The 24,480-nt window shown below is 40.3% G+C and overlaps 1 protein-coding gene across 1 annotated transcript in view; it reads left to right on the plus strand.

The window, feature by feature from the left end:
* cdh11 (cadherin 11, type 2, OB-cadherin (osteoblast)) overlaps positions 1-23,821 on the plus strand; it is a 124,811-nt gene extending 100,990 nt beyond the window's left edge. Inside the window, exons 8-16 of the mRNA XM_057847974.1 lie at positions 5,638-5,825; positions 13,034-13,147; positions 14,396-14,535; positions 14,615-14,751; positions 15,982-16,103; positions 16,176-16,293; positions 17,000-17,251; positions 20,133-20,284; positions 21,693-23,821. Of these exons, the coding sequence (XP_057703957.1) occupies positions 5,638-5,825; positions 13,034-13,147; positions 14,396-14,535; positions 14,615-14,751; positions 15,982-16,103; positions 16,176-16,293; positions 17,000-17,251; positions 20,133-20,284; positions 21,693-22,055 (1,586 nt within the window). The 3' untranslated portion in view covers positions 22,056-23,821. The remainder of the gene's footprint in view (positions 1-5,637; positions 5,826-13,033; positions 13,148-14,395; positions 14,536-14,614; positions 14,752-15,981; positions 16,104-16,175; positions 16,294-16,999; positions 17,252-20,132; positions 20,285-21,692) is intronic.
* Positions 23,822-24,480: the final 659 nt, after the last annotated feature.

A 24,480-nucleotide genomic window follows, 5' to 3' on the forward strand; every position in this document is an offset into this window, starting at 1 on the left:
ATATTCTCGGCTCTATCGTTCGCCATCTGTGTTGTTGTAGAGACGACTTTCGGCGCGCAAGAGTGACGTTACTCGTTAAGAACACGTCACGGAAATAAACGAATCTGATTGGACGGTTGATTTTGTACCTTGCTCGAGAGGCCGTTAATGGGCTGGGTCCCAGACTATTTCTCACAGAGTTTGAAAAATACAGGGAGAATAGTCTGGCTGTGCCAGGCAACTAATTACTCTTACATTCAGGTAACTGAGTTACTAACGCAATTACTATTTGGGAGAAGTAATTTGTAACTGTAATTAATTACTTTTTTAAAGTAAGATTAACAAAACTGCTCGCATGTGACCAAATATGGTTCCTCATACGATAAAGCTCAGCACAACAAGCAGCCGTAAAAGCTGCAACAATTTTACACTGGTAGCTCAAGTTTGCGCATCTGTAAAGTACGAGCAGCAGGACCACCTGCAAAAAGATTGTTCCAGATGGCACAAATGAGGCTGCTGATTACATATTTAGCACTTAGGAGAGTGGCAGTGAAGCTAAGAGTTAAAAAAAAAAAAAACATTTCTCCCCCAAAAAAATCTATACAAAACCATTCTTGTATCCTTTTTTAAAATAGAAATATTGTCCACGTTCTTGCTTGTAAAAGACTTCCTGTCACTGACATTATTTCCTTTTTTTCCAAAGATCATAGAATAAGCATTGAGTCTTGACTTAAATACAATTCAGCTACATTGGTGCTAACAAAAGCACAAGAAACTCTGAATTTTTTTTTTGACTTGATCTTTGACATCCGCGCTGGCACGTATCAATTACTCGATACTCCTTTTGTGAGATTACTAAACCGCCACCATCGCCTCCTCGCTCGTCGCCCCCGAAAATGAAACGAAACGATCCGCAATCCTGCCACACAAAAGACATCCTGACATGAAAAGATGATTTCCGTGCCCGGGAAATAGCACTGAAGTTAGAGCTTCATAGTATTAATAATATCATACGTCTGCATGTTAGTGTTGTGCTTTTGTATGAATAGAACGCAATGGGCACAGAGGGAGGAATTGAAGGTTTTCCTGTGGGAGGTAAACGTGAGAGAAATGGGGCAAACGGGGGAGGAGAGGTGAGAATGCATGCCGAGATTTGGAAGTAGAATGAGGGCAAGAAGAAGAAGCAAGCGTTGGCCATGCAATAGAGGGGGAGTAGTAGCTCATTTTCATGAGACAAAAAGCAACCGTTTTGTCATCTCCAGCACATCTATCTCAAAACTTTTTGACCCAATCGCTACCCATTGTTAATGGTTTTCAAGCAGTTTTTTTACACTCCAGTTGAGGTCAATTGGAAAACTAAACACAAATAACAAAGAAAATGACATATTATGCATTAACCCTTTAACATTTGAGCCTATTTTGTCCGAATTTGCCTGCCTTTGATGTTGCCTTTCTATTTCAAAGAAAAAATATCTTCAGAATGGCTGTTTGGGTCTCTTTTTTTCAGGAAACCATAACCTTCATGTCCAAACTGTTGTTTTCTTCACTGGCCAATAATAATCAACATTTTGGAACCAAAAAGACAACAACAAAAAATCCCCAAATGTTTTGTCAAAATTTGTAATAATGATGTCCCATTGACAACCAAACATGCTCGACAAACCGTTTTGAATCTTGATAATATTTATTCAACTTGTTAGGATAAACATTCAACAGAAAAAAATATGACTGAGTACCGTAATTTCCCGAATATAAGGCGCACCCGTGTATAATGCACACCTCAAATTTACTTGTAAAATCTAGGGAAAATTATTGTACCCGTTTATAACGCGCACCCTAATTTTAGCACCAATAAATAGAAGAATGCAAGAAAACAGAGCTCGTGTACAGATACAGAAATGTCATTTTACTGACTGGTGAAACACAGCACAAGCATAGCATATTGGTGGTTCAAACATTACCATAAACTGACAATATTTACTGTAATAATATGATTTGACAACTTCTCCAACTTAACAGAATCTAGGAGAAAACAAAACAGATGTGACTTTTCTTTTAAAGGCTGCTCTATAACTTGCTCGTTTCATCATGATGAATAAATGTTTCTTCCATGGATTAATGCGGAAAAATGAAAGTGAGAACGTAAGTTGGAAATCCGAGAGCGTTCATCGCTGTCGACGCGACAGTAACAATAGGAGCTATTGTTATTTGGGTTTGAGTTTGCCGAGGGACAGATATAGTTAACGGACACACACAGGAAGTCTGTGTTGTTACGTTTGTTATTGTCCGAGTTGCGGAGCTGCAATAAATGTTGACTCAAATGAGTTCAAGAAACTAAATTCTGTGCTTTATGAAGAATGAAAAAAGCAGAATTTAACACAGACGAAATCATTCGGCCAATCAGAGTGAAGTATTACCGAAACAAAATGGAGATGTCATGTACCGTAATAGTCGGCAACGGATCGCTACATACGTTTCTTCAACACAACGTGGCCGTGTCAATAAAAAAAAAAATCCGTTTGTATGTATACATAATATATATATATTTCTGTCTCCATCCATGTACCCGTTTATAATGCGCACCATGATTTTACAAGTTGATTTTGGGGAAAAAAAGAGCGCATTGTATTCGGGAAATTACGGCAGTTTTATATTTGAAAATTCAACACAAACTTTATTTAGTATTTCACCCATAATATTATCAAAAGTATATACCGTATTTTTCGGAGTGTAAATCGCAGTTTTTTTCATAGTTTGGCAGAGGGTGCGTCTTTTACTCTGGAGCGACTTATGTGTGATTATTTATGGTCGGGTCGGGCCGACTTCTCTCTCGCTAACTTTTTTTAAAGTAAATATATATTCATATATTTATACTAAAACGATGTATGGATGTCAAATAAAATAAATAATTTGGATAAAACAGAGAGGGTGCTGTCCATGCCTGAGCACGTGAACGCAGTGGTCCCTCTCTCTTTTCAATCTTCCCCTCCGCGAGCATCCTAGTATTTCTTTTCGATATGGTGTAGCTATAAGAGTGAAAAACAAACTAAAGACAGAGGAATTGAAAAGCAAACAAACCAACTCGAGGAGATTAAAATAAATGTAAAATCCACTATTGTATAGTGCTATATGTTAGAACAAATATAAAAGATACTGTATCTATGTTTATTGAATATCCATCTTACAGTCTTGTTTAACTGGGAGAATTCGTTACTAAAGACAGGCTTTAATTTGTTATCATTATGCATGTATGCACCGGCATCGTCACAAACGTGATCACACAAAATGCAACCACGCATCGCATCCCCGCATTTCCATTCTCCTGAGTCCGCACATATAAAACATAAAATTTAGTTTTCCTTCGGGCTCGTGCCTACAAATAAAACATAAAATTTAGGTTTTTTTCGGGCTCGGGCTGTCAAATCAAGTTAATTGATCGGGCTCGGGCCACGTCGGGCTTTAATACCCGCCGGTCGTGTCGGGCTGGATTTTTAAGGCCCGATCTTACTTCTAGCGTCATGTAATGTTAGCATACCGTAAACCTATTCAGCCTGTTGTTTTCTAATGTATTATAAAATCCCTTTCAAGACGACATGTCTGTTCTTGGTGCTGGATTCTATCAAATAAATTTCCCCCAAAAAATGAGACTTATACTCCGGTGCGACTTACATATATTTTTTTTCCTTTTCATTGCGCATTATTTGGCTAGTGTGACTTACAGTATACTCAGGTGAGACGTATAGTCTATAAAATATGGTACATGCAAACAAGCTTCTCGAACACACACATCTATATACAATTTGAAAAGATTGATAATGACAAAAAAATCAAATATAACATTGAAAAAAAGTCTTCAAAAATGTTGAAAATAAACTAATTCATTTTAATTTTTCATGCATCTAACTCGTTTCCCCTTCAGCAAGACAGAGCTTCGTCACACAGCCCACTCTTCTGCCATTTGCGCTGTCAGCCTGTCACTCTTCCCAACTCGCCGACTCATCCGAAGAAACCAACAACAAATTTGGTCCATCCTCTTCCTCGAGTTGATGAAATAATGCATTAGCTTGTGCTAAATTTAGTTTTCGATTCATTCCACACGTTTCAAAGTCGCTCGCTCAATCCAACCGGCCGATGCTCGCTACCTCGCCTCCCCCTTCTTAGGTGGCGCCTCGCTCGGGAATTTATTAAAAATGTTCACATTACGTCCGCCCTTCTTGATCTCACAATGGCTTCTGGAATAAGCTATCTTTCGTGGTGCTTTCTGTTTTGAAAGGGACAAGAAATGATGGAAATATGGACATAAACACATGGTCCATGCTGCGTTTTAATGCTTATTTATGAGGGCAATAAAACTATAAAACTCAAATGACATTATCTTCCGTTTTACTTGGTCGATTGACTTCAAGTAAAAATGGGCGTGGACCTCAACTTCCGCTTGTTCAAATGAGACCAACCAGTGGCACGTTGGTAACGTTATTACGCCGTGACAAGGCTTGAAAGATGATTAGCTGTCACAATGTTGGTTTGTTCAAGAGGGAGTTTTCCCGATGTCGTAATTGTCTTTTGTAACGAATACTCAGATGGCAGAAAAAAACCGCAAATTTTCTTAGTGTTTAAATAGTCTACATATTTTTATGATCATTATAAATGGGTTTACGCAATGAAAACGCTGGAAAAGTTGGAAAACATAATGTTGGTCAAATCGTGTTTTTCCGGAGGGAGCATTCCCGACGTCGGAACTGCAGCCAATTTAAACTCATCAAGATTTTATGATAGAGGTAAAATCGGGCCTAAAAAATCCAGCCCGACCCGATCCGGTCCGCAGGTATTAAAGCCCGACTCGGCCCGAGCCCGATCAATTAACTTGGTTTGCAAGCCCGAGCCTGGGAAGAAAAACAACATTTTATGTTTTATTTATAGGCCCGAGCCCAGAAAAAAAACAAAATGCTATGTTTTCTTTTTGAGGACTCAGGAGAAGGAGAAAAGGAAAGGGATGCACCAGTCAAACCTGGCAGAGCACTGCTTGCTGCTTGGGGAAAACGGACTGGTTGCGTTTTGTGTGATCACATTAGTGACGATGCGAGAAAAGTATTAATTTTCAGTTGAAATTGCATTAAAAAAGGTCTTAAAAGTCTTAAATTTAGATTTATCAATCCTGGGGGGACCCTGTTGACATTCCTTTGTTCCTAAAATAAAATTGAGTGCCACTATTTGACTCTAAAAACAATGAAAATTCATACACAAACGCCTCGGAAACATTCATAGACCCCCACGACCCTTGAGAGCATAAGCGGCTTGAAAGATGAATGAATGAAAGTGTTTCTTGCGACTGGCACGCTGATTATATTTCATACTTACTTCATACTGTGCAAAAAAGTTATCTAGGTCCTTATATTTTCATTGCAGATTATATCTCTTAAAAAATGTAACAATAGAGATAGAGAAAACAAGAAAAAAAAATGTTGAAAATAAGATCGAACCTGGGGAGGGGGGGCAATTTTGAGGGGTCAAATGCCCCAGCCAAGCATTGGTCCTTCAATTTTCCTCCTGCAAACATCCACTCCATGCTATTGCTCACAATTTGTATGTTTGGCGTTTCTTAAATAATAAGCTTGTCTTCAATCAACTTTCTCATAAGCATACTCTGTACCCCCACAGGTGTGTATCCCATGTCCGTTTCCGAAGACAAAGTGGAGGGTGAGGAGGTGGGCCGTTTGAAGGCCAAGGACCCCGACATGGGAGACAACGGGCTGGTCAACTACCGCCTGACAGACGGCGACGGCTTGGGAATGTTCGAACTCAGCACAGACTCTGAGACCAGGGAGGCCGTCATCAAGCTCAAAAAGGTAAACTGGTCGGTCAGGTGGTACTTTGGACAGACTACTAGACAGCAATTTAGATAAACTGGATACCGAACAGGGATACATCGATAGTTACATGGAATTGTAGACAGAATGTGATTCACACTTTGCCATCAGCTTTGTCATCACCTGTGATTACAGTCCTGCACACATGAGATATCTAATATTTCGCAAGAGCTTAAAGGGTCAGAATATACTCAACACAAAGTCTTAAGGTCTGTAACAGGACTTCCTGTCTACGCAAAGCTATCCAGTCAGCCAGCTCACTTTTATTCCTTCTGTGGGAAAATATCTCTCTCGCCCGGTTCAATCGATACAAATCTTCTTTTGTCTCGATGCAGTAGCTAAGCGCCACTCGTAGACTCTGGCGGGTTCAGCTTTTTATTATCCACTGCTATCAGGAAATGAGAGCATGAATTAAAAAAAAATAAGAAAAAAACCCGTCGGAGAGGCCCGAATCGAGTGGTTAACCTCAAGTTTAAGCGTCATCCAAAATCAGAGCAGAGTGTGGTGGAGGCGGGCAGCTGCACGGCCAATTCCGATGTGACTAGAGCACAACTCTGACCACATCCAATGCAGAGAAGACACATGAGGGATGACTTGAGAAAAGATGAAGGTAGACTACATTCTCCGTGGTCACGAGGGAGGAGCCCCATATTTTGGCCTTTTGTAATGCTTGCAAATCAAATTTTCCACCTCGTTGGCTGCCATTGACGGCAATAGACGTCCAATCTATTTTGACAAAGAGGAGTTGGCAGCAATATTTCTTGATGATTTGCTCTTGACCCTCCCAGTCAAAATCCCCTATGTTGTGTATTTGTGTGAGTGTGTGTTGACTAACAACAGGGAACAATCGCACCTGAAATCCTTCATCCCGACTCCCCGCCTCTCTTGTAATAACACCACCAGAGCCGGAGGCTGATTTGAAACGTGTGTGCGCACAAGTTTGTGTTTATGCATGTGTGTCCGTGTGAGTGAGCGACGCTCACATCATGAGACCCACTCGGTCTCGATCTGATTACAGTGTCCTGATTTGGATACGCCGCATTGTGATTATTGAGTACTGGTGCATCTCGGGAAATCATCACCTGTTGGCCACTGGAGGCAACTCACACACACGCAGACACACGCACCTGAAGTCTTTGAAATCAGCATCGAGAGAAGCCTTCACTAATCTCTATTCTCCCTCTCCCACATTCACGCACACCGGCATGAGCTTTAATCAACTATTCTCTTTCAACTGTGTCCTGACGAAAGCACTTTGCGGAATATTAAGGAGCCCTGCATGTGTGTGCGTTTCTGTGTGTCACTGTGAATGTTGTCATGAATGAAAAGTGAGCGAGCGATCCGGAGAGTGTGACCAAAGCGATGGAAAATGAAAGAAGTGGGACACGTCGGTGACGTTGGCTTCCCGCGGAGTTTGGCGCTTTCGCGTTTAAGTTCTGTCGGGCATGATGACATTTTAAAAAAAGCCTGAGCTATCATATCGGTGTTAGCTTTTTATTTTTTAACGAGTCAACAAGTTCACCTGCATTTGACGCATCTGCATTGGGGACGACGGGCAGCTCGTCGAGACGGAACAGATGCTTTGCGCTGCGCTGTATTGCTGCTAATTAAATCTGTGATCACTTAACTGCTGTCATCACGCCGCTCGTAAAAATGGCCAGTTAATGCACCGAGCCGCATTTGGCTGCGGGTGCTCGACTAGCCGTGTCTGACGATCGGATGAAAGTTGAAATCGTCTTTGTCGCGCTAAGCTCGCTGACTTTAAACACTATAGTTGTCTTCTGAATCTCTCTCTAGCTACTAGTCTATCTTCTATAGCAGAGTTCCCCAAACTATTCCACAAAGGTCCGCACGATTTCATTCTAACTCAATGAGAGGACACATTTTTACCAATCAGGTTTCTCCTAATATAATCAGTTGATTTCAGTCATGTGCTACTTGTAGCAACCTCATTGGTTAAACTGTCTGTGCGGGTTCGGTTGGAACAAAGACCAGGAACCACAGTAGCACTTGACGACCGGTTCGTAGACCCCTCTTCTATAGAATAGAATAAGTTGTGACTTGTTACGCTAAAATATCAATTTACCCTAGAACGCATCCAAAAAAACGGACAAATGTTTTATGTAACCTTTCCAGCCTTGAGGATTCACAATCTCATTTGGCGATAGACACCCAACCGTTTGAATTTGCTGCCAGCCCCTCCCAGTTTGAATGGATGTGACGTCTATCGTCGTCAATGGCACTGAAACATTATCATTCGCCGCCAGCCCTGAAAGTTCTAATGGATAGGACGTCTATTGCCATAGCAGCCAATGAGTTAACACTAGAAAACCCAGCAGAGGCCGACTTGGCCTTTCCTAAGACAAACACTCCTAATATTCCCTAGCAATGGCCGATTTGGCCTCTCCTCCGTGACTCATGTGATAGTTTGTGTTAGTTCAAGTCAAGCTACATTTATTTAATTACATTTATTAATGAAGTTTGACACTTTTTACACGGTTTTTAATTCGTTTTTTATTCTCCACACATAACAACAGAAAGAATGGCTCAAATGTGTACATTGTTTTGAAGAAGAAAAAAAAGCGTTTTAGAACTGCAATTTGAGGGTAAAGCAGGAATTGTGTCTATAGTTTAGAAGGACTGAATCAGGGGCATGGAGTATGGATTGTGGTCATTGTATCTGAAGTTAACGTATGTCTAGTGGTTGCATTTCCAAATGAACGGCTGTTGTCTGTCCGACAACGACTTGCCAATTCAAAAGCACTTGGGTCATTTTTACCACCTCTGGGTTTTCCGAGGGAGAGGCCATATCGGCCATTGTTTGGGACTAGTAGGAGTACCAGAATTCTCTGGGACTTCTAGTGTTAATTAAAAAAGCACTTCATTGTGCAAAAATACCACAAAAGGAAAATAAAAGATTTATTATAAAAGGGATTGATGCTTCCTCCCCATTTTATGACCAATTCTGGTGGCATTAGCTTTTTACCATTACACCAATGCTAGACAGCCCCCAACCTTATCTATTTTAACAAACTCACCTTTGAAAAGTATATGCTTTCATTAAAATCGGAACCTCTACTCTTATTTGCTGAGTATACTGCCGAGAATTAATCACAAAAAAATATAGATAGGATGTAGGCCTGAACGATATAAATATCAATGCGATTTTTGGGGGGTTTGAGATATATTGCAATATTATATAGTTATAGTAATACTAGAAGAATTTTCACCAGATAACTTAAATAGCGCTGTTTGGAATAGGCCTGAACGATATTAGAAAAAATGTAACATTTCGATATATTTTGCCGCACATACTTTATACATTGGTCGCACTGGTTGCAGCTAAGTTCTTCTTAAGTTGCACCAGCAGAAAAGTTTGACACACTAACTGCCGAGAACAGCCTCTCACTTACACAGTGAATGAGTTGGCACAGAACTTTTTAGCAGTGGCTGCAAGTTAAATGATGATTAACACATTTGTGCCTTTGATTGTCGAGCTACCGAGGCTTCTCAGGCCAGATCATAGCTACGAATCTGTCAATCATCGTTAACTTTAAGTACCAAACGCCAGCTGCACTCGTGACTAAAAAAAGAAAAGTTTGGTCACATTGCCTAGCATGAGGGTGGGTGAGAGTCCGTGGCGCTGTACGAGCATGAAGCAGAAAAACATCAACATATTTTTTAAATTAAAAATCCGATTCTTTTCACCCGATTCCAATCCTCTGAAAAATGGCGCGATCAGCCCGATTTCCGATCATGTGATTGGATCGAGGACTTCTCTAATTTATATAAGGCTGTTTAATCCAGGCTTGCTGTATATAAAAGGTTTCCAGGATCTGCACACTTGTTGCTTTTATAAAGTAAAACAAAAGTTTACATGTTAAAAAAAAACAATTGCACGTCCTGCAATGTGACCGTTGCGCATGCGCACATTGCAATGGCGATGTTCAAATGATATATTCTGCTGGCCTAATGGGATGTTGGAAATAAAAGAAACGTTTTCAGGACTTTTTTGGCAGTTAGATTGACCATTTATAGAATGAGCAAATGATTTCAAGCACAGCTTCGGTGTCTTGCCAAGCAGCTTCATCCACACTAACACCTGCTAAATGTGTGCACATAGAGTGTGCATGTGGAGTTCATACATGTACAGCAGGCCCAGCTGAGCTGTCGTCGGACTTATAGGTCTGCTCCTCCCGTCAGGATTCCATTAAGCGATGCTTGCCTATGAGATCAAGCTCCCACCTGGGACTGCTGCCACGTTAAAGCTCCCGCAGCTGCTAGAAAAACAGTATTGGGGGAGGAGAAAGCATGTTATTATCCCACTTTCTCTGGAGACGGATTGGTGCGGGAAAGAGGGTGTTATTTACTGTCATTACAGAGACAACGGTGATGTGGATAAGCCCAAGACCGGTGCTCTTGGCAGGAGCATATTTTGGTTTTCGTACAAAGGCTGACGATACATAACTTGAAACATGCCCTGAAGGAGGTTTGGACAAGTGGTTCTCAAACTCAGATCTGTGGACTGTAACTTGGGACTGTGTTTTAAATAATCATGTTGAATCATTTTTAAAAATGCTTCCTGTAATTTGTTGTAATATGTAGTTAATAGGGGTGTTACGGTACACACAAATCACGGTTCTGTATGTATTGTGATGCCCGATAAATACAAATACCATTTCAATCTTACTAGTTGTGTATACGACATGCACCCCAATAGTTGTCTAGTTGATTTTCTTTTGCAGTTGTGTGTGTGTGTGTGTGTATGTATATATATATATATATATATATATATATATATATATATATACAGTGGGGAGAACAAGTATTTGATACACTGCCAATGGGTTTTCCCATTGGCAGTGTATCAAATACTTGTTCTCCCCACTGTATATATGTATATATTAGGGCTGTCAAAATTATCGCGTTAACGGGCGTATTTTTTTTTTTTAATTAATCACGTTAAAATATTTGACGCAATTAACGCACATGCCCCGCTCAGACAGATTAAAATGACAGTACAGTAAAATGCCCAGTTGTTAATTGTGTTTTATGGAGTTTTGCCGCCCACTGCTGGCGCTTGGGTGCAGCTGATTTTATAGGCTTCAGCACCCATGAGCATTGTGTAAGTAATTATTGACATCAACAATGGCGGGCTACTAGTTTATTTTTTGATTGAAAATTTTACAAATTTTATCAAAACGAAAGCATTAAGAGGGATTTTAATATAAAATTTCTATAACTTGTACTAACATTTATCTTTTAATAACTACAAGTCTTTCTATCCATGGATCGCTTTAACAGACTGTTAATAATGTTAATGCCATTTTGTTGATTTATTGTTATAATAAACAAATACAGTCCTTATGTACCGTATGTTGAATGTATATATCCATCTTGTGTCTTATCTTTCCATTCCAACAATAATTTACAGAAAAATATGGCATATTTTATAGATGGTTTGAATTGCGATTAATTAGGATTAATTAATTTTTAAGCTGTAATTAACTCAATTAAAAATTTTAATCGTTTGACTGCCCTAATACATATATATATATATATATATATATATATATATATATATATATATATATATATATATATATATATACATGTACACACTCTACTCTTGAAAGGTTTGGGGTAAACAAACTTTTGGGGAACCGTAGTGTACATAATAAAATAATGAAAAATCCCATATGATACACTACGGTTCAAAAGTTTGGGGGCGCTTAGAACCCAAACTTTTGAATGGTAGTGTATATATACAGTGGGGAGAACAAGTATTTGATATACTGACAATCGGCAGTGTATCAAATACTTGTTCTCCCCACTGTACTTCCCCAATTTGCTTGTCTACCCATATAGAAATTTGACAAGTTGCAATTTCTTGTGTACGGTTTAAGTTTTTTTTTTTCCAAAATTAAATACATATAGCAAAATATTATTTTTTTTTTAAAGATTCAAAAATTCAGTAATAATTTCATTGAGCTTAAATTCCACTTTGTGGAACGAAATAAAACCATGAGAATAAAGTCACGTTTGGACATGACTATTTGCTTTTTTTTTTTTTTTTTTTTTTTTTAACTTTGACCATCATAATTTATTTTACGTACAAAACATTTTTTCTTGTGACAATTGATTTTTTTAATGGGTTTTTTTTTAAACAAAAAATTACCTTTGATATATTATTCTATAATCTCATAAATGAGTAACCCATTAATTCCCAAAGCATTTAGGACAGCCCATGTTACTTTATGTTTATTAAGTTGTGCGCACAAACTTTTTCACATGAAGTACTAGTTCGTTCACATGATGTAGTAGCTCATACGTGCGAAATAGTTTGAGCGTGCATACGAGTTAATTTTTATTTTTTAATTCATGTCATGTTTGGAACGTTGTATGAATTAGATTTACAAGCCCTTGATTTGCCTTTACCGAACGGTTGTAATTGCCTTCCACTTCCATGAGAAGCATCCATTGAGGCAAAATCCAGTGCTTGAACTCCGACTTGAGAAGTTAATCAAATAAGTCCCAATCTGAATGAATGCAACGCTAAATATTCAAACTGTTTTGACTATGCCATCACACATGAGCCAAGCAGTGTCAGTTATTGCTGATCATAATGAGAATTTACCATGAAAAAGGTGGCCCAAGTGTTTGATTTGAACCACTAATTTCAAATTTAGAATTTCAAGAATTTATTGTATATAAATCCGTGAAGCTGCGACACTTTCAATGTGCCTAAATCAATTAAAAACACTTTTTTTCTTCTGTCCGTTTTCAACTTTGTCTTTTACTGCCACTGGCTATGTTGTGTCAGTGTTTTCCCACTAATATTAGGTAATTGAATTACTGCTTTGTTCAGTAGAAGTCAATTGAATCTGCAGCCAAGGAAAGTCATTTTAACACTGAGCTAGAACACTGCTTTACATCCTAATCACAGTGTTGTCTAAATAATGTGGAAATTGTTATAGGACTATAACACATGTCTTTTGGGGTTCCCCAGGTCTCCTTGCAGTCACTGCAGGACTGCAGCAGCTACCAGAAATATTCATGTAGCAACAGCTCCCCCTACCAGCAGACGTTAACACAGCACTGGCACATTCAATCCAACTTGTACTTGGCATTTCAATTGATTGTAAAAATGTGATCTGATGAAGTCTCTTTTTGTGTGTTGTCCACAGCGTGTGGATTTTGAGACCAAGAGGTCATACACGTTGAAGGTTGAGGGGTACAACGTGCATGTGGACCCTCAATACCTGGCCTGGGGGCCTTACAAGGACGAGGCCACGATAAAGGTATAGCATGGGGTTGATCTTCGAGATCAGTGATTTCTCTAGTGGACTATGGAAGTCCAAAAGAGTCATAATTGAATGAATCAAAACAACATTTTGATATAAATACATTTTGATAAAATAGCAGACAAATGTAGTATACTCCTTAAATTGTAAAAAAAAATTTTTTTTAAAAAATCATAATTTCATGTTGTCTTTTCGACAATGGCCTTTTTATTTCGTTAGGTCATTTTTCAGCAAAAATACTTGGTCTCTGTTTGTCAAAGAGGGAGGAGGCATACTGATATCCGTGCTATCAGGCTGTTTTGGTGGACAGATACACACAAGTCACGTCCGAGGGAAGCTTGAAAAACGCGCTGTTCTGAGACACTCGAAAAATGGCTCTCACAACTCTCCTTGCTAAGCTAAATGATGTCTCGATGTACGTTTTTGTGGAACTGTAGTTCACAAATAACACACACAAAAAAAAAACTATTTACATTCTCTCTGAAACTAGTAAAACTACAGCTATTATTATTATCATCTCCCCTCCTCCTTAGAATAGGAAAAGTCGCTGTTTTCTAGTGCAACAATTAAAAAGAAATAATAATAAATAAAAGCATTGGTGCTTGTGACTATATAGGCTTTCTGGAGTCCCCTTCCTGGCAGCGTCTACGTCAGCGGGCCGGTGTTGGTGCTGCTGCTAGTTTCCATGTAAAGGATCAGCATTACTAAACTGACTCGACCCCTATGTATTTGGTTAACAGAGACCTTGTCATTGTGCTGAAAAATGACATTATGAAATAAAAAGGCCCTTGTGGAAAAAGAATTATGAAATTAAAAAATTCTTTGTGAAAAACAATTTTTATCTTACATAATCTTAAAGAATGAATATTTAATATTTTTTTAAAAATAATATTAATATCACACAATCAAAAGAAACACTATAAAATAGTATAGTTATAAGGATTTAAAGAAAAAAAAGATTTCATAAAATTGTAACCTTTTTACGTTTACGATTGAACATTGTGCACTTTGAGATTTGTTCTTCAAATGTGAAGTGCGTTATAAATAAATTGTATTATTATTATTATTATCATTATTATGAACATTGCACCATTACACCATTTTACAATTTAAGGGCTGTATTACATATTTTTCTGCTATTTCCTCAAAACGGTATTTGTTTCAAAATGTTTTTGTTTATTTAATTAGGACTCTTTTAGGCTTCCATAGTGGACTGAGTACAAGATTTCATGTGTCGTTTTACAGATTTCAGTGGAGGATGCTGATGAGCCGCCCGTATTTGTGGCACCTATGTATACTTTCGAGGTGGAGGAAAACGCCCCAGCTGGCACTCAGGTGGGCCGCGTCCACGCCAAGGACACGGATGTTGCCAACAATCCAGTCAGGTATGATGACATACAGATCCCATTTCAGGATGACTTGTGGCCAGAGTGGAACTTAAGGTTGGCCATCTCGTGTGTGCAGGTACATGATTCCACGTTACACGGACGTGGAGCAGTTCTTTAGTGTCAACTCTGAAGACGGCATGATCACCACTACCAGACCTCTGGATCGAGAGACTCAGGCCTGGCACAACATCTCTGTGTCGGCCACTGAGATAGGTGAGACGGTGTGTTGTCTCTGGAGCTCCTTCTAGCGTGAAGCATACACAAGACCCTAATCTGTTGCTATGCATAGAGGGGAAATAATGTTTAAATACCCATGAGTAGCCTTGACTTCAAATAAAAATATCCTAGGCAGCAAGAGAAGCCCAAAACAGAAAGTTGACCCACAAGCCCTCTCGCATTTCGGCCCCCACAAGCCATGCCCCCACCACTTAAAACCGAGCAACAAGGAGCCCCGCCCTGGCATTCTGCGGCCGGCAGCTCTGGCTCTCGAAGCGCTGTGTGGTTTCCCCTTCGGCACTGCCGACGCCAGACGGCCAGATGGAAACGGACTCGAGGCCCAGAGTTAGGCTGCGCGAAACCACTAACAGGGCCCAGGGAAGCTAAGTAGAAACCTGCTAATGATGGGGTGCTGGAAAAATCAAATAAGAGGGTCGGCTTACAAGAGAAGCTGAGCTGCACTTTCCGTTCCCCAAAAAACCAAAATATGCCGTTTTTCTTGGAAAAGAAGGGGTAGGAGCAAAAGAAGGGATAAACTTTTTAATTCAATTGCTAAGGAAGGGAGGAAGGGAAGGGAAGGGGAGGGGAGGGGAGGGGAGGGGAGGGAGGGAGGGAGGGAGGGAGGGAGGGAGGGAGGGAGGGAGGGAAGGAAGGAAGGAAGGAAGGAAGGAAGGAAGGAAGGAAGGAAGGAAGGAAGGAAGGAAGGAAGGAAGGAAGGAAGGAAGGAAGGAAGGAAGGAAGGAAGGAAGGAAGGAAGGGTAACAAGCATGGTGTGGGAAGTAGGAGGAATGAGGGAAGATTAATGGGAAGGTGAAAGGATGTTTTTCAGGAAACAAAAGAAGGCAGGGAGGGAAGATCGGCATGAGTAAGGGGGTAATACAAAGAAGGAAAATGGATGGAAAGATGGCAAGGACTGGAGAAATGATAAGAGTTGGAAGAAAAGAAGGCAGAACCGAGGACAGAGGAAAGAGATGAGAGGAATAAAGAAAGGAATATAGAATGGGAGGGTAGGTTGATCAAAGGAAGGATGAAACGTGCTAAGTTGGTAAAGAAGGAAGGGCGGAGAAATTTTATCCTTTTTGTGCTTGTAAGAATGATGCAACCTCTCCAAATGTTGGTGTGAGACGCGTGGGCGCATGCAAGGTTGATGGCAGCACTCTCACAACACCGGAAATAAATCCTCGAGGCTTGATTGACAAGTGGCGTTCCCTGTTTATGGTTGTGTAGGAGGCCACCACCAAGACACCAAAGTGCGTGTGAACATCAAAGTGAAAGACACAAACGACAATGCTCCGGAGTTTGCCACCAACAATGAAGTCCTTATGTGTGAAAGTGTTGCACCAGGAAAGGTAATCATACGGATCATAGTTGAAATGAAGATAAGACTTAAAATCTTGGTTTTAAAGAGCTGGTCTTCCCAGGTTATCGAAACAGTCAGCGCAGCAGACAAAGACGAGATGGTCCACCGTCAACACTTTTCCTTCAGCCTGGCTCCCGAGGTAGCCCATAACCACAACTTCTCCCTCAAAGACAACCGAGGTAAGCAGCATTAGTATCTGGTCCTGCTTTCTTGTATTTGTCATTTCGCTCCCACCAGCCACACACACACATACACACAAGCGGGGGCTCCATGTCCTGCGGGCCGCATTAATTGCATTGTGGTCTCAATCCATCTGTCCGTACGTCTTTGGGGGGCCAGCGTGATTGAATTAAGCCGCCAGAGAAGCTTCAAGTAGCAGCCAAGCGTCCAAGTTGTGGCGGCCGCAGAGAAGGATTCCAGCGTGTAGATAATGAAATGGAAGCAAAGGCACGAGACACGAGTCGTGAGACAGTTCTGTTGGCATCTTAGCGCTTCAGAGCAGACGATGCTCACATCTGAGCAAACGAATCTTTGCTCTTTTGGCTATGAGCCACATAGGGAGTGTCATTTTCGAGTGTCTTTTCTAATTTGATTCAGAGAGCTTTTGGAGCAGCATTTTGCTTTGGAATTTTCATTTTCAAAACCCTATTTGGAATCATTCATCTCTGTTCAAAATCCTAATACACATTCCCAATGCTTATTTACAACCTTGACCAAGGCTTAAAAACCTCAATTTGGATTCCACATTTTATTTGAAACCCTTAATACTGATTGGAACCCTAATCATGGTTTAGAAAACCTAACTCTGTATTAAAACACTTATTCAATGTCCCAATTCAATGTCGATAATGTCAGCTGACCATCTGTTGTCTTCTCCCCACATAGACAGCACGGCTAGCATCTATGTGCTGCGCAAGGGTTTCAGCCGGCTAACACAGGACGTCTACTTCCTGCCAGTGGAGATCAACGACAACGGCGTTCCAGCCATGAGCAGCACCGGCACACTGACGGTGCGCGTGTGCTCCTGTGACAGCAGGGACACCATCTTGTCGTGTAACGTGGAACCCTACGTGCTGCCCGCTGGCCTCAGCACAGGAGCACTTATCGCCATCCTCGCATGCATTGTCATCCTACTAGGTAAAGCATAATTTTCATTTTCCTTCAAATACACGGGAATTTAATATTTATAGTTTTAGGGTTTGGATACGGTAAGGCTTGGGTGCAGGGGCGTAGGTTTGTTCTCAAGATTGGTAGGGACAATAGGAGTGCAACGGTTTGCGGTTCAAAGCCGAGCTGTATGGTTCGCCCTGTATGGTTCAATACGCCTTTATGAACCGCGCCTTTTCGGTTATGCAATTAATTTATTCCAAACGCTTGTGGAATGAATTGGTCGAGCTCTGTGTGCGACGTGAAGCACAGCTGTGGAGAAATTCCCACCCCGCTGCAAGTATATGTCCGATCGCTGTCAAGCACTTGTGTAATAGAAGCCGAGTAACGCCCTCTCTCACTTACGAGCGAAGTGAAAGTGAAACAAGAAAGAAAACAAAAAGCTATGGCGAGCGGAGGAGTGGAGAGACTGAATTTTAAGGAAGCACTGGCTTCTTTCAAATCTGTGGTGTGGCAACATTTCGGTTTCCCCGCAGACTACAATGCGGTGGGAGAGAAAATAGGAAGGAGAGAAAATATTGAAAAAAAAAAAAAAAAATTGCAAGCATTGCTCAGCGCTTGTTTCCTATGCTAATGGCAACACTTATAACATGACTCCGGCACCTGAGCCGGCATCACCCACAGGTAGCACTTTCTCAGAGCAGGACAACCCCGGAGATGACACCAGTGAAAACACACGGCGGGCTTCGTTAATTTATTGGCAACGCTTGACCCGCGTTACATTGTTCCCTCGCGGACATATTTCTCCAACAACGTATTCCCCGACATTCATGAAATGGCTCGCAAAGCCATCGAAGATGACTTCGCTAAAGCACATAGTTTCGCCGTGACCACGGATAGTTGGACGTCTCGTGCTACAGAGTGCTACTACCTAACTGTGACGGTCCACTATAATTCATACCTGTGAAGTTGTACGGTCTCAGCGTAATTTGTACAAGTGAGCACTGATTTTTAAATGTGTACGCCGTACGTTACATTCAAATTCTGTACGTTTTTCATGCATTACATTTTTTTTCCTCCGTTCGTTAATATGTCGGTTGAATGACGCGAGAAAAGTCAGAGGCACAGTGTTCGTTGTGACGCTGTAGCAAACGCGATGCTAGGCTAGGTGGCTCCAATATTTCCTGACTGTAGCCGACAGCCTACAACCTACGCCTAGATATCTCATGCATATAGAACTACATGCGTAATGACAGACTCGGTAGCGTTAGTAAACAGCCGCCATTTTAGAGCAGTAAATTTCTCAGAGAGGCTCTGTTGTAGTGAACCTTCCTAGCGAACCTAAGTAAGTTTTTATCTAAAATACTTCTAAATCGGCAAAATCTTGACTTGAGTCTATCTTTAAATGATGAAACAGTTTTAAAAATTTCACGTCAAAAGTAGACAGAAGGGAACTAATGTAAAAACGGGAGCAATTTTATCAACTTTTAACGGTTGATTCAGAACACTAAATGAACTCTATGACCTCTATACTTACTATGTTTTTTTTTTGGTTTGTTTTTTTGAAAAAAAAAAAATGAAAAAAAAAAACCATGAAAGGTAACACCAGTTACTTTGCCAAGTAACTTTTTTACTACTGTGTGTGTATTTCAGTCGTCAGTCACTAAACTAGCCAAAGAGCTAAGAGGCATTTTAACAGTCGAACATGTTTACATTTTAAGTGTTTATTTCATTTTCTTAAAAGCAAAATAAAGGCAGTTAAAAAAAAAAAAAAAAAAAAAAAAAGCAAACCGAAACCGAACCGAAACCATGATCCCAAAACCGAGGTTCAAACCGAACCGTGGGCTAACTGAACCGTTGCACTCCTAAGGGACAATATAACAGCATAACATGCGTGTACATTTTGCTCAGGATGGGACATTAATAACAGACAGATTGGGTGAACGGGGGTCACGGCTACATTTCTCACCAATATGAACCTAATTAATTGATATGCTAAATCAGGGGTGCTCATTACGTCGATCACGATCGACCTGTTGATCGCAATGCTAGTGTGGGTAGCTCGCAGCATCCCAAAAAAAACTCTTATTTTTTTAATGTACATAGTTAATTATTATTACGTTGTATGTTGTGTTGTGTGAGCAACATATGAGGTTATTAAGCTTCTTGCTCACGTTTTTCGGGGTTCTAGAGTTTCCATCACTACATTTCTCACGGTTTAATTAATCTTAACAGTAGAAAACACAAACAGATGGACACTTCTAAGCAGCTCCCTACTTGAGTTTTTCAGGTTAGCAAGTTCACACAGTTTAATGTTATGCTAACACTGATGCTGGTCGGACTTTCAGTAGCAAAATTAGTGGTGTGTTTCCCACCTCCACAACATTGGCGTCTTTTAAAATTACTTACAGTGGCTGCTGCTGGCTGCTGAAAAACTTCTAATATCCTTCGTCTTCAAAGGGGACGGAGGAGGCGGCATGTTGTTGACATGTATTTCTGTCGGGGCTGAGTGAGTGTGAGCGTGTGTGTATATGTCGGGGCAGGGTTTGGTGAAGTTATCAGCCAATCAAATGTGCAATTAAAGTGGGAAAAAATGGACCGCTGCTTTCAGCAAGTGAAAACGGGCAAATGTACGTTTGAACATAACGAAAATAATGTTGCTTAAAAAGTTGGTCGGGACAATTTCAGCATCCTGAAAAGTTGGTTGTGTTATGTCCCTACCGTCCCTATGCAAACCTACGCCCTTGCTTGGCTGTCTTGTTGTTCTGTGCTTTTGTGTGTTAAGTGCCCAGCAGAGAATGGTAAAACATGACAAAACTAATTATAGCAAATTATATCCTAGTCAAACTGTCAAAAGTTCAGTTACGATTGAACAGTGCACCACAGCAGTCTGATTTGTGTGCCCCCACAGTCATCGTGGTTTTGTTTGTGGCGCTGCGGCGTCAAAAGAAAGAGCCTCTGATCGTGTTTGAGGAGGAGGACATCCGAGAGAATATCATTACCTACGACGACGAGGGCGGCGGAGAGGAAGACACAGAGGCCTTCGACATCGCCACACTGCAGGTAACGACCACAGGAGCGGAACCCTGGCTTGAAATCTTAGTGTGAAACAAAAACCTTGGCTTTAAGCATTATAAGTAGTCCCCGGGTTTCAAACGAGTTCCGTTCCTACGCTGGCGACATAACCCAAATTTCCACGTGAGTCGGCATTAGCCCTTTAAGTACCCCTAAATATCCAACTATGCAAAACATGTATTATACGTAGATGGATGGATGGATGGATGGATGGATGGATGGATGGATGGATGGATGGATGGATGGATGGATGGATGGATGGATGGATGGATGGATGGATGGATGGATGGATGGATGGATGGATGGATGGATGGATGGATGGATGGATGGATGGATGGATGGATGGATGGATGGATGGATGGATGGATGATCGATCGCAGAGCCCGCGCCGTTTACCGTTTCTCTGCCTGCTTGTAATGTTAACTGGCTTTCACCCCCGCTTCCCGACATGAAAGCAATGCTTGAAACAGAAAATAGCGCTGGCGTGACGTGAAACAAGTCCGAGTGCAACAAAGGAAAGCGGACCGCACATACACTGTACTATTATGAAATACCAAATATGCATAGCAATTACTGTAGAGATCAAATATTTAGATAAATTAGACCTAATAAATAACAAGATTAAATGACAAATAGTATACTGTACCATCACTGCTGAGAGGTGGCGGATGAGACACTGTTACGCGACTTATAATAAATAAACAAACGATTGGAGGAAAAACAGCGGAGAAGACATGCGTCATAAAGTCAAAATCACATAAGTCGGGTACATCGTAACATGGGGACTACTTGTACTTTGAAACTCTACACCCATGTTACATATGTGAACCTAGATGTCAAACCCGTCTATGAAACCCGTACCTGTGTGAAAACCAAATCTTACTGTGTCACCTTACATCAGGTTTGAAGCATTAAGAAAATTCAGATTTTATATATATAATATTATATATAATTAGTTTATCCTTCCTAAAAATGCAGATATAAGCTAAAAATTGAGCCCTAACTTGTTATGACAGAATAATAGGATTGTAGTTTGTCTCTTTGACAGTTAAACTCTAACTTGTCCTTTCAAAAAATTGAGCTCTAGTTCTGCCCCCAAATTGCTAATAATGGAGTTCTAATTTGCCAAAAGTTTCTATCGTTTTACATTGTAATAATTATGATTATAATAATAATCAACATCATAATTTGTAGTCATAATTTATGTTATTGAAAATGTTTTTGTCTGAAAGTGGTGCAGACTGTAATGGCAGCACTTCTTAAAATAGAAGGTACTGGTAGATTTTGAATCATAAGCAAATTTGAGCTATAGTGTTTTCTCGGTTTGGATCCAGATCGCTAGTTGACCACTACCTATTATAGGCCTAACTTTAAATCCTAACTTGTCCGTTTCCAGAATCCAGATGGTGCCAATGGCTTCCATCCGAGGAAAGATATGAAGCCAGAGCTCCAGTTCCCCCTGCGTCCCGGCGGCCACCCGGCAGCCAACAGCGTGGACGTGGACGACTTCATCAAGACACGCGTGGCTGAGGCCGACAGCGACCCCACGGCACCGCCCTACGACTCCATCCAGATCTACGGCTACGAGGGTCGCGGTTCTTTGGCCGGCTCACTTAGCTCCCTGGAGTCGGTCACCACTGAGTCGGACCTCGATTATGACTATCTGCACAGCTGGGGTCCACGCTTCAAGAGGCTGGCCGATTTATATGGCACCAAAGACTGCTCCATTCATGACGGCGACGATGATGAGGACTGTTAACGGTGGACCCCCCCCTCCCAAAATAAAAACAAATTCCGATGATTCCATGAGGATTTTTACTCTGACGCCTTCCCAACTTTCTCCTTTTCCTCCCGAGTAACCAATGCTGAGCGCTCTCGACATTACTTCTTACAGACCGCGGCAGAATCGGGCGGGAAAAATGTATTACGTCACCCTTGTGTGTTTGGAATTTACTTAGCGCAAAAAAAACTGTTTAGCTGAAGTTAGAGATTGTGTACACTTTTGTGGACTGGATTCACAAACATTCTCGAGGTTTTTCTCCCTAGACGGGGTCCTCCGCATCACCGTCCGAGTTGGATCGGTGGTCCCGCCGTTTGTTGTTGCTGTGCGATACCGCTTAGGACTCTGGGTTGTTGATACTGTCTTGGCAGTACGGTGGCCTTAAAATAAATCAACAACAACTCCGGAGACCAAAACACAAAACAAATATGACAGTAAGACTCTTTGCTAGCTACAAAAACAAGGAGTGTAGCTCTGTAATAGAAAAAAAAAGAGAGAAAAATACAAGACGGACCTGATTGGACATACAAAACTGTGGAATTTGTTCCGATCTTTTGATCCTGTGTCCTATCAATCACATCCGCCTTGGGTTGCAAAGGGGTAGAACATTTTTTTGTCAATTTCTGGTAAATTTCCATGGGAAGTTGTGTGGAGATTGTGGATTTCCTTCAAATTAGAAACACTTAGCATAAATTTTAATATTTCGTTATGCCAAAAAGCATACAGCCGTAAAAAATTGATAGCTCTCCCTTCACGCCTGCAAGTACCTTAACATCCAACCTTTGATTTTGTGTTCCCATGAATTCCCGTGGAAAGTTTCCAACTTCCCTACTGCAACCCTACTTCAGCCAATGATGATCAATCATACTCGAGTCAAAACCTGTGAGATCTTAAATATCGCCTTAACGGACACTCGCAGTGCATTCTGTCTATCCATTGTTTGTTCTTGTTTGTTTTTGTTGTTTTCAAGTAAAAAAAGCAAGCTAGCTAGCCTCCACGTTTGCAGAGAATGTGCAAAGCGAGTGGCGCCTTCCACTCGTCGGAAAAACAAACAAGATGTGATGTTTTTTCGGGACGGCCAGGCGACATCTGTTGCATCAACACATGTTGCACACAATTCCGAAAAACATTTGCCCAGCCAGGACATCTTTTTTTTAAGTGGGTTGACATCTTTTTTTTAATTAATGTATTATCATAATTATTATCAGTTTCTTTTTTTATCAGTATTATCATTGTTATTATTATTATTATTATTATTATGACAGTTGTTATTTCTTTGGCGATGCGTGTATAGCGCTTTAACCGTTTGGTGGCAAAAAAGTTAAGCGCCGTCAAATGACAATGTGGTTTTTGTTTTATTTTGTTTCTTCAGTTTTTTTTTTTTTTTTAATTGTTCTTGTTTTCCGTCATTTTTGGGGGGCGTTTCATCGTGTTTTCTCAGCACCCGCGAAGAATACGGTGAAGCGACCTTTATATTGCTGGAGAGAAAACGCCTGGTTTTTATTCTTCTGTCGAGTTTTATGGTACCAGTTTGTACAATTTTAAAAGTTCTTATTTTTTAGTATACATGCAGAGTATTCCAGTATTACGACAAAAAACATGTTAAGAAAAAAATTAATAATAAAATGATTCCGCATCACACTTATATTTTCTGAACATTGTACCGTTGCTTTACTATGTGCTTCAATCTACGAAGCGAAAAAAAAACAAACTTTGAAATAAATGCTCTTTTTATAAAGTGTGAAGGACAAGTGTGTTTGCGCTTTAAGTGTGATATGACACAGCTATGTTGGATTGGGGTTTTGAATCCTAGGAAGCTATGCTAATACTGTCCATGATTGGAAGCTTAAATTATTGATACATTTTTCTATTTTTCCATATTTTTTTAAAATGAAAATACATTAACAAAAAATTGATAAACAAATAATAATGAATAATTATTTCTTCATAAACTTTTATAAATCTTTCATGAATAGTGTAAAATCTTTACAAAAACATGTATAGTATTAAAATTTTAAGGGTTAATAAAAAGAATAAATTATGATAAAACATTTACTACCATTAATACTCAAATAATGATTTACAACTACTGTATATTGTAATTAAACATAAATAGATTTTACATAAATACCCTAACTTTTCATATGTTTTTAATAAAATCTAAAAATTGTGATTGCAAAAGCAGTCACCGTATTTTTTCAGACTATAATGGCACTCTCACATTAGAGCACGACCAGGGTCCTGTTGGCGAGCTACCTCGCAACAACACTTGCAAATGACTTGTTGAAAAGGTTCAGTATTCAAACTGCGCTAACCCAACTTTCCGAGCAGCATCACGTGGACGAAAGGTGCACTCATTGATTGGATTAATAGAAGAGGAAATAACTCCCTCCTGGGAGTGAAG

The sequence above is a fragment of the Corythoichthys intestinalis genome, chromosome 10 (assembly GCF_030265065.1).
Source record: "Corythoichthys intestinalis isolate RoL2023-P3 chromosome 10, ASM3026506v1, whole genome shotgun sequence".
In the NCBI taxonomy this organism is placed as follows: domain Eukaryota; kingdom Metazoa; phylum Chordata; class Actinopteri; order Syngnathiformes; family Syngnathidae; genus Corythoichthys; species Corythoichthys intestinalis.